Source organism: Fundulus heteroclitus, chromosome 13, assembly GCF_011125445.2.
Source record: "Fundulus heteroclitus isolate FHET01 chromosome 13, MU-UCD_Fhet_4.1, whole genome shotgun sequence".
In the NCBI taxonomy this organism is placed as follows: Eukaryota; Metazoa; Chordata; class Actinopteri; order Cyprinodontiformes; family Fundulidae; genus Fundulus; species Fundulus heteroclitus.
The window spans coordinates 19,164,495-19,177,349 of NC_046373.1; the positions used below are offsets into that span (position 1 = coordinate 19,164,495).

The following is a 12,855-nucleotide window of genomic DNA, read 5'->3' on the forward strand; positions in this document are numbered from 1 at the left end:
TTTTTTCCCTCATTTTCTGTTGAATCCTTGTACCCAACCCTTCCAGTAGTCTGGGCAGTGTCTGCTTAGGGTTAGTCTACAATAGAAGATATATCAGGTCTAAATACTTTGAGGACTGAACACAGGACCTGAGCAATACATCACCTTTCAGCTGATGACGCTTAGAGCTTATAGCTCTTTGGGAACCCCCCTGATGGTGGTGAAATACTGGTTTCTGTATGATAAACTGTCATCTTTGGTATTTTCTGAGATTTAACCAAAGAAATTGAAACAAATTATGTCCTTGTGACCGGATCCCTAAAATCCATATAAAGTAGTGCAAATAAAAAAGAAAAAACACAGGTAGAATTAAATATTAATTGTGACCTCGTTGGTATTTCTGAATCAAACTCAGCTAAGATGATTTTTGTCATTCAAACCACCAGCAAAGAGAAATCATTGTATCAGGGCTAATAGGGCCTTTAAATTCTCTAAATCAAAGTTTTATAAAAATATGTTGGAAAAAAAAAACTTTCTCCCTCATGAAGCTGTAAGCCAGTGAGAGGAATTTAACGGGACACTGCTCCCCTTCATCAATTTCAATATTTCCAGTGATCTTCCTCGTGCCTCTGGTGTCCTTTTAAAGCCCCGGTCTCCTGTCTGAGTTATTAACCTTTAATATGAAATCCAATGAGTTCTGTTGGTCCATTATGACCTGCCAGATCCAGTTAGGTAACCGCTGCATGAATTTTCATTGCCCTCCACGGTGGCTCGGCGACGGGCCGCTGCATTGTTGATGACCGGCTAATTCCAGTTTCCAGGTCAGGACGGGCGCCTCGAACACAAGCGAGCTGCCGGGGAGCGTTCTGATTGGCAATCGCCTGACAGAGATAAGGTCTCGGAGATTCAAAGTGGCTCAGAACCGGAGACGGGAGTTCATCTTTGAAAAGCTTGTTAGTCTGAAGGATTATCCAAAGCCTTTCAATTTGACTGTCATTAGATGAAATGTGGCTGAATAATAGATGAGACGCTCTTTAGTTCCTCCGCGATGCCACGCTCTTGATCTTCGGACATCTTTTGTGCATCGGAGCATCAAGCAGCTTCCCCCCCCCCCCAAAAAAAAAACCCTGCCTCTCTCAGGGTCCCGGAGGATCAGCGTCTGTCCTTCACGTCTGCTCTTTGTTTTGTGTCCTTGTGAAAGCCTCTCGGCGCGCTCTTCTTCGCACATGGCTTTGAGTGATGCAGTCATTTCTCCACCTGTGGGAGTAAGGGGCTGTCTCCCCTATCTGAGAAAATAGAACAGTCACATATCTGTCTCTTTTATCTGTCTCTGCCCATCTGTCTGTCTGTCTCCTCTTCCACCTTTATGCGCTCAGTCTTCCCTGACATAAGAACCTTATTACCGTAGGTTGCATTGGCACCCCTTTCTGACTGATTTTCCTTTTAATTTTAGGCAAAAGTCTTCACATTGGCCACAAGAACCAGTTTTCACCTTGTCAAGAACCTGATAAAGTACCCTGCACACTCTAATTTCATTTAAACTTCACCCCGTATTCCTTTCATCATCTGTTTTCTTCTTTTTTTTTTTTTTTTTTGGTTACAAAACAGAATGCATTTCAAAGAAAACCATTAGTTTCCCCCCATTCCCCCGGATCCTTGCAATCACAAATCACACAGCTTATAGTTTGCTGGAAACCGTGTTTCCTTGGATCAGAGCCCAATCCATACTACATCCCATACTTAATTTTCTTTAGAACGTTCCTTCGTATTTATTTATTTTTTTCTCCCGGTTTCCCCCGCCCTCCCCTCTCAAACAAAGTCCTTCGAAATAGCTTCCACAAAGTTTGGAGCGGACATGAGGATGGAGATGGTGCAGATGATGTTGAAGACGCTAAACGCCACCAGACACAGGCGGTCGATCACGGCGCCTGCAAATTTCCACTGGTCGGCCATGCTCTCAGTCTCGTCCTGCTCTCGGAAGCGGTCTGCCATGTAGCGCACCTCCTCCAGGATCGCCTGCAGCTGCGGGTCTCCCATCACGGATGTGGAGCACCCTCCTGGTCCCCCTCCGAACCCCCCGCCACTAGAGACAGTGCTGGGACACCCTACTGTGTCCATGTTGAGAGTTGGAGGCGGAGGCGAGCTGCAGAACTGAGACGGCAGGTGAGGAGGCGGGCTTCCCGCCACCCGTGGAGGTCCAACAGAGATGTTATTCCTCTGGACGGGCTCTGAGAGCACAGAGGAGTCCTCGATGCTTTGGAAGCCCATGTAGAGCAGGTTGCCGTTATTGTTGGCGCTTGTTTGCAGGTGAGGGTGCCCCGCGTGGAGGGGCCCCGTCTGCAGGGGCGTCAGGTTCTGCGGGTGCAGCGGGTGGAGGGTCGGATCGGGAGGGTTGGGAATGCTGCCGCTCTGAGAGCCCGAGGAGCAACGCCGCAGGTGCGGGGCACAGGGGGGTCGCTCCGGGTCGTCGTTCTCCCCCGGACGCTTCATCCTCAGGAACCAGGCGACCCACTGCAGCAAAACGAGCCGCACCTACAGGCAAACGAGAGATGGTGAGAAACAAACCCTTGCAAAGCTACTCATAATCCTTAACATTGTGCACACTGTGGCACGTCACAAGCAAAGACCTCAATGTATTTTACTGGGATTTTATGACCGACCAACACAAAATAGTGAACAATTGTGGAGTGGAAGGAAAATGGCTACGTGACTTTCTAACTTTTTTTAAGAAGAGAGTATTATAGTAGCAGCCAACAGCCCCATGGTGACTCTGGAGAAGCTGCAGGGACCCACAGCTCAGGTGGAACCTGCCTTCATACAATCAGAACTGGAGTAGAATAGGTTAGATCAAAGCACGTTCATGTGTAAAATTACCCAACCAAAGTCCAGATTACTGGATCAATGTGTGCTTCTGTGCTTTTTTGTCTCTCTTGTTGTGTCTCTGCTCTGTCTTCTGTAACCCCCAGTCGGTCGAGGCAGATGACCGTTCATACTGAGCCGGGTTCTGCTGGAGGTTTTTCCTTCCCGCTAATGGGTGGTTTTTCTTTCCACTGTCGCTTCATGCTTGCTCAGTATGAGGGATTGCTGCAAAGCCATGGACAATGCAGACGACTCTCCCTGTAGCTCTACGGTTCTCCAGGAGTAAATGCTGCTTGTCGTTACTTTGAAGCAATCAACTGGTTCCCTTATATAGGAAATTTTTGACCAATCTGTATAATATGATTGAATTTGACTTTGTAAAGTGCCTCGAGATGACATGTTTCATGAATTGGCGCTATATAAATAAAATTTAATTGAATTGAATGTCCACAATCCTGCTGAATCCAGTCTAATAGAACTTGAGCTTTTTTTAAAGAATGTGCAGCATTTTCTGTCTCTAGATGAGCAACCATAGTGGAGACATGTCTGAAGACTTGCAACAAAAGTTGTTTTACAAACTATTAAATCAGATGAACTGAATAGAAAATATGTACACCATACTTTTCAGATTTTTATACAGAAAGATCTTTGGAAACCGTTCCTGCACTTCATAACTGCAAATTACTTTGTGCTGGTCAATCAAGTAAAGTCCTCAGGAAATAGTTAGAAGTTTGTGGCTGTAACAGCATAAAATGGGAACATGTTTAAAGGGGATGAATACTTTTGGAAGACACTGTAAGCCACTCAAAGAATGAACTTTAATCTTTACCAGTAAAGTACTATAAAAGCGCTAAAATCATCACCTCTTCACCCTATCTAATTAAGTTGGGCTGTTTGGTTTTGGATGCTGGCTGTTTTCAACATTGTGGCTTGTCTCATTCTGCAGTAGCTTTGCCTCAGTATTAAAATCTTTCCCAGTGTTGGTTGGTGAGAGTGCCCGAGGCAAAATACAATGATTTTTTTCCCCCGTTCTCTCTTTACTATATGTTCAACAGAGACTCTCAGTTACTTACCAGTGTAGCCTTAAATTCAAACTGTGGACTCACTGAGATGGACTGTGTGATTACTGTTTTATTACCCTTATGAGCTTGCAGAGCAGTGTTTCAGTGACCTACGAGCATTAGATAGAAACAGCACAAATTGGTTCGGATTTAAACCTTCGGTTCCGCTCTTCCTCTCCAATCCTTAATAAAGACCAAAAAAAATAAAAGTGTGCGTGTCTCCTGAAAGGGCAGACTGACCCGGCAGCATCCAGATGGGTGTCTGGCTGCTAAATGAGGGCTAACGTTCAGATGACTGCTCAATTAGTGTCCGCAGAGCAATCTTTGCGAGTCAGGATCCGACGTTGCGGTTTTTTTTGTGTGCAGCGGTCTGATTATGAACTGCGTACGCTCCATGCCCTAATCTGTACCTCATCAATTAGGTTGCTAATTGGCCATTGGATTGTTTACACAGGCCATTCATCAACAGAACGTCCTTGCAGTATGTCAATGCATAAAGCACCTGCTTGCACATGCGGCCTGCAAACTTGTCAACATATCAATAATTGAAGGTCTGTCTTTTTTTTTTCTTTTTTCTTTTTTTGCAGATGAAGCAGAAACCAGTAAATGCATGCTTAAAGGGTTAACATAAATGACATGAATTCTGCATTTCAGAGCAAACTTTCTCTATAAAGACCTGAACAGATCAGCGCTGAACAGAAGGTAAGAAAAATAGAGTAGAGGGAATGAGTCAAACCGAATCCGCCCACATATCCAGAGTGCTTTGAAAAGCACTCCTGCTGTAGTTTGCGGTGAGCCATTTGATGAACACACTAAGACTGCAACTGCTGGATGATTCACTGCCGATGAAGTCGGCGCAAAAGAAAAGGAGGAGAGACTGGCAGAGCAGCTAACAGGCAGAATGTCACAGAACAACGTAGAAAACCGGGATAACAAGAGGAACATCTCTGCAACACGAAGGCTGAGTTTAGCTTTAATGAGAAAAGAAAGCCTTACCCATTTCGGCATGTTTCCTCCATTTGGATCATGGTGATGATACTGTAAAACCACCACTGTGGCGATGACTGACATCCCAACGATGATCATTATGCTGGCAAAGTACTGACCTGAGGAGGAGGAGGAGGAGGAGGAGGAGGTGGAAGCAGTGTAATAATTCCCTTTTTTAAGTCAGAGCAGCCGTGTCTGGGCTAATGCATAAGCCAGCAAAAACATCTACAAGGTTAACGTCTCATTCATACGCCTTCATGCCGCTGGAGTTCTCGATAAAGTTTCATTTCTCTCCAGGCACTGCGAGGTCAAAGACTGGATCTTTAAAACATATTTAGATTCTCAAGAGGAAAATGAAATTTTAATGACATTTCCTACGTTTTTTTTTTTTTTTTTTTTTAAGGTAACTGAGGTTTGACGACATTAAGGCCTGCGCAACTCCTTCTGTTCGTGTCAGCAAAATCAAACAGATTAAGGTGAGGGTATACTTTGTCTTTATATAAGAAAGATGCTGAGAGCAGCGCTGTGGCGATGTTTTTTTTTAAGCTTTTAAACACAAGGTGGGAAAGATTTGCATCTGCTTCTGGGGGAAGTTTATCCAGTCTACACTTAATTTTCAGCGGGGTGGCCTCAATAAATTCAGCCCGTTACATTTCAGGGTAAACAGGTGGCTTATGTAAATCCAGCTGGTTTTTTTTTTTTGGTTGTTTCTTATTGCTGCTTGTTTCGTAGCTGCGTGTTATGGCAACATATAATTTCCTTAGAGTAGGATAGAGGCGTGTGATAATCAAGCTCTCTGTGATAAAACTGCATGGCACTGCAGATCACCATGCCGCTCAACTGGACCATGGATTTGCAAGCATTGACCGGACATCAGTGATATGAAACAACTGGTTGAAAGGAGAGACAATCTGGGGAAGAAGGAGACTCGCACCGGGCTTTTTGTGTCAGTAGGAAAATGACTCGGCACAAATTTGGACCCTGATTGTACCTTAAGGGGGGGAAAAGCAAACCGGGAAAGAGAAACAGTAGATTAAATGGATTTTGTTGTGGGTGAGATAATGCACTGAATTGATTTGCTGTTTTTAAATCAAATTTGAATGCATCTAAGGGCTAGACTGATTCAATGTGACGTTATTTAGCTGGCTGTGACTCTGCAACTTGTTGTCTGGTGCTTCACCGTACTTTGATTGAGAGTAGTTTAAACGTATTGAAATAGAAATGAGCGAAACCCCTTAGAAGAGATCATAGAAGAAGATGAAAAAGGCATATATATATATATATATATAAAAGAATAAGGGGGATAAACTGGAATTGTAAAGAGGGATAAGAATAATATGTGCAGTGCAAATGGATATTAGAGGCATAAGAAAGAGGAGGACTGGGATGAAAATGGATTATTAAGAGCCATAAATAGGATGTGTGGCGAAAAAGAAATAAATATGCATATGAAGGATGACAGAGATGAAAAAACGAGATCATAAAGAGGAATAAAGCTGATGAGTGTGATGAAAATGGCTCTTTAAAAGGGATGTGTGAGATGAAAATGGTTTTATAAGATATGAGTGGGACAGAATGTGTTGCAACGAGGAGTGAGGAGAGATAAGTGGATGAATGTTCTGAAAGGAGGTCTTAAAGAGGAATGAGGAGGATGAAGGGGGGGAACAATGTGGATGGGGATGAAGACTGGGATGAAAATGACTTCGAGAGAGACACAAGAGGATCAAATAACAGAGTCCATTCAGGGGATCAAAACAGGAATGAATGTTTTTTGTTATGAAGATGAATGGATGGGATGGGAATGGGCCCAAAGAGAGATAAGGGGAATGAAAGGGATGAAAATGGATCACAAATAGGTTAGAGGACGATGAGTGGGATGAAAATGGGGAATAAGAAGAATGAAGAGTACAAATTGGATAAAAAGGGGTTATAAGGAGGAATAAGGATTAACTATAAGAACTATAAGAAGGCCCCCCAGGTGATTAGAAATTAGATGTGGGAGCAAGCCGTTGTCTTCATATTAACTTCATTTTATAAGAAATAATGATGAACATTTGGCACATTTGGAACATTTTTCTCATTCTAAACTGAGACCAAATGAAACTTTGGTACCAACTAAAGTGAAACAAAGTTTGAAACACATCAGTTAAAATTTGTCTATTTATTAAAATCAAAAATGTTGAAAAACATATTTTGAGATACAATAGTGCCTTTTGAATTGGATTGCATCAGCATTTTAAAAAGTCAAGGATAGGAGGAGTTTTTTAAGAAGGTTTTTCAGAGAGTCCGTCTTTTTCTTTTCGTGTTTGACTAGAAATTTGTGATTTGCAGGCCAGAAAATGTTATGACTCTGTCTTTCTCTCTAAAGCCTGAGCGCGTTATTGGAAATTAACAGTTTCCAAAATCATTTTTTAGCATCAGTTTATCAGACAAACAAAAACCTCTTTTGAAAAGTCTAATAACTACTGGGAAATTGAAGTTTGGGCTCAGGGAAGGTGCCGCTGCCAACAGAGTCCGTGAACTCAACGCTCTTTTCTGTCTTCATGTCCTTCAAATGGACAGTCAGGGCAGGACAAAAGCACAGCAGGACTGAAAAATATAACTCAAAATGAGACGTGTTTTCTGAAAACACTGTTGGGCGCTTGTATTAACCCCACAAAGGATGTTTGTCAGTTCGTTTCTATCAGTCTCCAACTTATTCCCCTATACATTCCTTTTTTTTAATCTTTCAATAATTATCTCATTTATTTCCTTATTTCTCCTTTTCTTGTCTCTGTCAGCTTTAATCAAATGTTACTTTATTGTTTTAAAACCAATTGACTTTATTAGTGGCACACTCTCCTCCCAGACAGGAATGATCATTAAAAGAGAAAAAAAAAAAGACATTGATGAAGATCAAATTTGATAACTATGTGCTCATCTTTTTCCTTTATCCAAAGTATTTACTTCGTTTTTCTATGAGATTGTTTTTGTCTTTTTTTTCACCACTATGATTAGTGGTAAGGAAGAAGGTTTTAGTTTTGGTTTCCTGTTTCAGTCAACAATTGATCTGAAAACAACCTCGGACCCCCCAGATGGTGTCTGAGGAAAAGGTAAATGAAAGAATGGAGATTAAATGGATGTCGACAGAAATTAGGGGGGTTTAAAGTACAGAACTGATCCGCTAATGTTAAATCTAATTTATGCCACTAAGTTTCCTCCAGTGGAATTTGACAGTATGCAACTGGATCTGAATTGCTTTAGTAGGTGTAATAAAATTAAGCTGAATGAAATAGATCTTAATGAGTCTAAGAGATGTATTTAATTTTTATAAGAGGATGAGTGGGATGGAAAAGGGTCACAAATGGGGATAATGGTTAATAGATCATAATAATAAGGGGTAAGAACGAGGAGCAGGTTAAATGAGGTAAAAAGGGATAATAAGGGGTGGTGTGAAAGATAAGGGCAATGAAGGGGTCACAAATTGGGATGAGGGAGATGAGTGGGATGCAAAGTTGTCATTAAGAGGGTTCAGGACGATTGAAATCAAGAATGCCAAGAGGATAGACCTGGATGAGGAGGATAATATGAGTAAGAAATTGGGATATAATAATAGATGAGATGAAAAAGCACGAGGAGGATGAATGGGAATAATAGTTGCTGTAAATGGGGGAAAGGCAAATGGGTGGGATGAAAAGGGGTCATAAAGAGAGAGATGGATGGATTAAAGACTAGTTGTCAGGTAGGATGAGCAGAATGAAGGGATAAAGGGAGTCGTGAACAGGAAGATGTCATAAACAGCGATGAAAGGGACGGGTAGGATGAAAATTAATTTTAAAAAGGAAAAGGGCAGATTAATTAAGACGAAAAGGCATCACAAAGAGGAATAAGATGGATCAGTGGGATGAGGAGGATGAATTGTACATCCTAAAGAATGATTATGAGGACCAGTAGGGAGAAAGGGGGACCACTAAGAGGAGTGAGGGCCATAAAAAAGGGGCCATAAACACCGATGACAAGGATGAGTGGGAGGAAACAGGGCTGTTAATAAAAACAAGGATGATGGTTTGGATTATATGACACCATAAAATGGAATAACAAGAATGAGAAGGACACACAGGATGGAAATATGTCATTGGAGATGAGAGGATGGCTCAGATGGAAAGGCGTCAAAATGAGAGACAACTCATTTATATGAGGATGCAGGGGATGATAGAGATTTTCTAAAAGGGCTCCCTAAAGAGGGTGGTGATTCTCAGTATACCCTTTTAACAAATAAAGTTTTATTTTTCTCTTTTTTTTTTTGTTCAATCCTCCAAAACACGTAAGATTAAGCAAAAAATTTTTTTCTGGAAATAGACACTACCTCCTATTCATGGTCATTAAATGCCTAATTAGAGGAATGTTTTGATTGGGCATCATAAAATCTTTTTTTTTTTTTTTTTTTTTTTTGTTCCATACACATAGAAATAGAAGAAATGCTTTTCACGTACCTATGAGAGGGACGGAGTCGGACGTGGCGGGCATTATCTCAGCGACCAGCAGCATGAAAACAGTGAGAGACAGCAGCACGGTGATACCTGCAGGCAGACACACAGAGACGCAGATGGTTTCTGACACTTTAGCTGCTTTTTTTTTTTTTTTTTTTGTCAGGCAGTCGATATTGTGGTTGGCTTTCTTTGTGTGTTCAGTGTTTTGATAAACGGTTAAGGCTCATGATGAGATGTGCTTCGATTTATGTAAATGAAACACTGAACACCAAAAACAGCCAAAACAGCAGGAAACAAAAACTAAACCTGCTGCTTCTCTGAGGCTTCAGGAAGAATTAAAGCAGGGCGCAACCGTCCCCAATCAGAACATTTAATTAAAACCCTGAGTTTAGAGGTGTAATATGAGTGCTTTAAGGCTGTTAGGTGAAATAAAAATGCTTCCTTTATGTTTCATCTTCTCTCCTTTAACCCCGAGCGCTCAGACACTTTGTCCCCTCCATCATCAGACGTGACCGTACTGTATTTTCCTGGAAGACGGCGCTTAACACCCCTTCCCCCTCCAATCAATTCACTAGCCTTAATTACATCGATAGGTTAATTGGCCGCCTGTGTAAGCCCCCCCCCCCCCCCCCCCCCACCCCCCCTCCATCCTTTGGAGAAATACTATACAATCCATCGTCCATTGAGGTTCAGGAAATGTTTTGACAAAGCTGTCTTGGCCTCCCTCCCAGTTTCCTCCCACTCAGACGGGAAGCAAACAGCATTTTTTTTTAAACATAAATATTATTATCCATTTAAATTACAGCATGAGAGGATGTGATGCAAAATGCAAACAAGGCTGGTGTCAACTTTTATTTCACCCGCTTTCCTCAGCGTTTCCTTTTAAAAGGTTTATTTTCATTTCGTGGCGTTTAAGGTCGCATTCGTGTTGCTTTTTGGTTAACGCTGCGAGACGCAGAACAAGCGGCGTTACGGCGAGGAAACGACGACAGAGAGGCTGAGAGGTGACGATGTCTGAGGGTTTTGATTTCTTCAAAAAGTTGAAGCGGTCTTAACTTCGGCTCTGTGAAATCAAGATAACGCAGACTTCAGTGCTCAGATGACATGGCCGTCAGATCCTTAAAGAGGGTGATAGTGATATTAAAATTTAATTTTCTATTCATCCTATTACGGTACCAGTCTCATCAGTCCCTCGCTTCTTTTTTGATCCGTCCTCCGTCACCCTTTTCTATTAATTCTTCTCTCGACTTTTTTTTTTTCTTTTTTGCCATCTTCCCACACCCACCGCTCTCGGTTTGTAGTTATCCAGTAATCCCTCTCCTCTCTCATCTTCTCCCCCTCCCAGTTTGCCTCTTTTGTGCCTCCCGATAATCTCCTGAGCCTCTCCTGTGCCCTCACTCTGCAATGTTTCACTTTTAAAGCCGGCCTATATTCTCAGGTTCAGTCCGCCGGTACTGAAGTCAGGAGATTTGATCTGCTTACAGGCCCCTTTCCTCTTGGATGAAACAGATTGCTTTTAAGTTACATGGCCTAAATTTCCTTTTCTCCCTCTCTCTGTCTTGTCTTGACGTTTTGTGTTTCTGGACCAGCACAGATTAAAACATACAAATACTGTCTGGGCCAACCAGACACGGCATAAGATGATTTGGTTCGAATGGAGTTGCAGTAAATGGAAAATGTTTGCAGAATATCCGACATTGTTTCTTGTCAATGTTACTCATAAAATTTACCCGACGAACCAGATGAATTTCGTTCCGCTTAGCTCCACCTAGCTTCACTCACATCCATCTGGGACATCTTCCATAGAGAGTGATTTCTCCAACCAATTTTATTGTCCAGCCAATCAGGACGCAGAGCTGGAGTTTCATAGATGTGACGTAGTGGAGAAGCGACCATGACGTGAAACTGTTTTTATTCAGACAACAATGGCGGCTCGCAAAAAAATAAATAAATAAATAAATAAATTACAATGGTGGCTCGCATCGAGGAAGCAAGCGTTAACATTAATGCTGCTATTTCTTCCGTGTTGTCCAATCTACCTAATATTGTTTCATTAAAAGAACATCAGAGAACGGTTTTGAAGGCTTTTGTTGGCTGTTCTGTTTTGTTTTTTCCTGCGTCGCTCTCATCAGCGTCACGGGTTAGCTTCGGTGTGAGTGGTTGAAATAGCACGTCGATAAAGATGACAGACAAGTGGCTTATCCAATCATATGCAAGGATTTTTGATAAGGCCCAGCCTTCTGAAACGCCATTACTATGGATCAGTCTCAGATGGATGAGTGGAGCTAGGCGGAGCGAAATACATTTGGCTAGGGTCAGGTTACCATAAAATGCCTCCTTCTTAAATATTACTAATAGAATTACAGACTCAATGGCCACTTTATTAGTTATACTTGTTCAATGCTCGTTTAACTAATAGTTAAGCAAAAATGTGGCTGCAGTTTAATGCATTTGAGCACGTAGCCGTGGTAGAGACGACTTCCTCAAGTTCACGCTGCAAAGGGGCAAACATGGAACCTTGAAGCAGATTGGCTGCAGCAGCAGAGGTCGACACAGAGTGCTACTCCTGTCAGCCGAGGAATAGATTCTCGCCAACAATTACGGTTTGGACAAGCGTTGCTTAGCCTGATGAGTCTCAGTGTCAGCTGCGACATTCAGGTGGCGGGTTCAGATGTCGGTGGGAACAACACCAAAGGATGCCCGGCTGCTGGTGGTATAATGAAGTGGGGGATATCCGCTGGGCCTACTTTGTGGTACTTAGGTCTTACTGAGCATGCTTTAAGTGCCACAGCAGACCTGACTATTGTTCATCCCTTTAGAGCCAAAGCTTACCCATCTTCTGCACTGCACAAATAGAACTAAAAATAAGTACACATTTTCTTGAAATTAGTGTATTTGCCCTTGATTTGAGCAGGTAAATTAGATTATTTCCCAATGGAATAAGATTTCTGCCCTTAAAATAGGACAAATTCATCTCCATCATCTTATTTCAAGTGCAGTATATCTAATTATTTTACTTTAGGGGTAGAAATACTCATTCCATTGGCAAATAATCTCATTTACCTGCTCAAATCAAGGGCAATTACATTCATTTCAACAAAATTGTACTTATGTTTAGTTCTCTTTTTGCTGTGTGGCAGCTACTTTTAGCAGGACAATGGTCTATCAAATCGCCATAAACTGTTAAATATAACAATATGTCGACTGTACGCCATTGGCCTCCCCATCCATCGGAGCACCTTTGGGATGCAGTGGAAACGGAGATTTACATCATGGACGTTCAGCCAACACGTCTGCTGTCACTGTGTGATGCTATCAGGTAACGCTGAACCCAAATCTCTGAGGAATGTTACAGACAGCTCGTTGAATCTATGCCATGTAGAATTGGGGGGAAATTTAAGTGCAAAAACATGTTCAATCCGGTGTTCCGACGGTTCACCGTACCCATCGTAACGTCATAAACTCGATTAATGCCCATGCACGGCAAAGATACATGCATA

At 42.1% G+C, this 12,855-nt stretch overlaps 1 protein-coding gene across 1 annotated transcript in view; it reads right to left on the reverse strand.

Annotated features, from left to right (window-relative positions):
- Positions 1–1,556: 1,556 nt before the first annotated feature.
- The window catches only part of chrna11 (cholinergic receptor, nicotinic, alpha 11), a 35,920-nt gene continuing 24,621 nt past the window's right edge, over positions 1,557–12,855 (reverse strand). The window contains exons 8-10 of the mRNA XM_012875311.3: positions 9,359–9,445; positions 4,896–5,005; positions 1,557–2,511 (exon numbers count right to left, since the gene is read on the reverse strand). Of these exons, the coding sequence (XP_012730765.2) occupies positions 1,789–2,511; positions 4,896–5,005; positions 9,359–9,445 (920 nt within the window). The 3' untranslated portion in view covers positions 1,557–1,788. The remainder of the gene's footprint in view (positions 2,512–4,895; positions 5,006–9,358; positions 9,446–12,855) is intronic.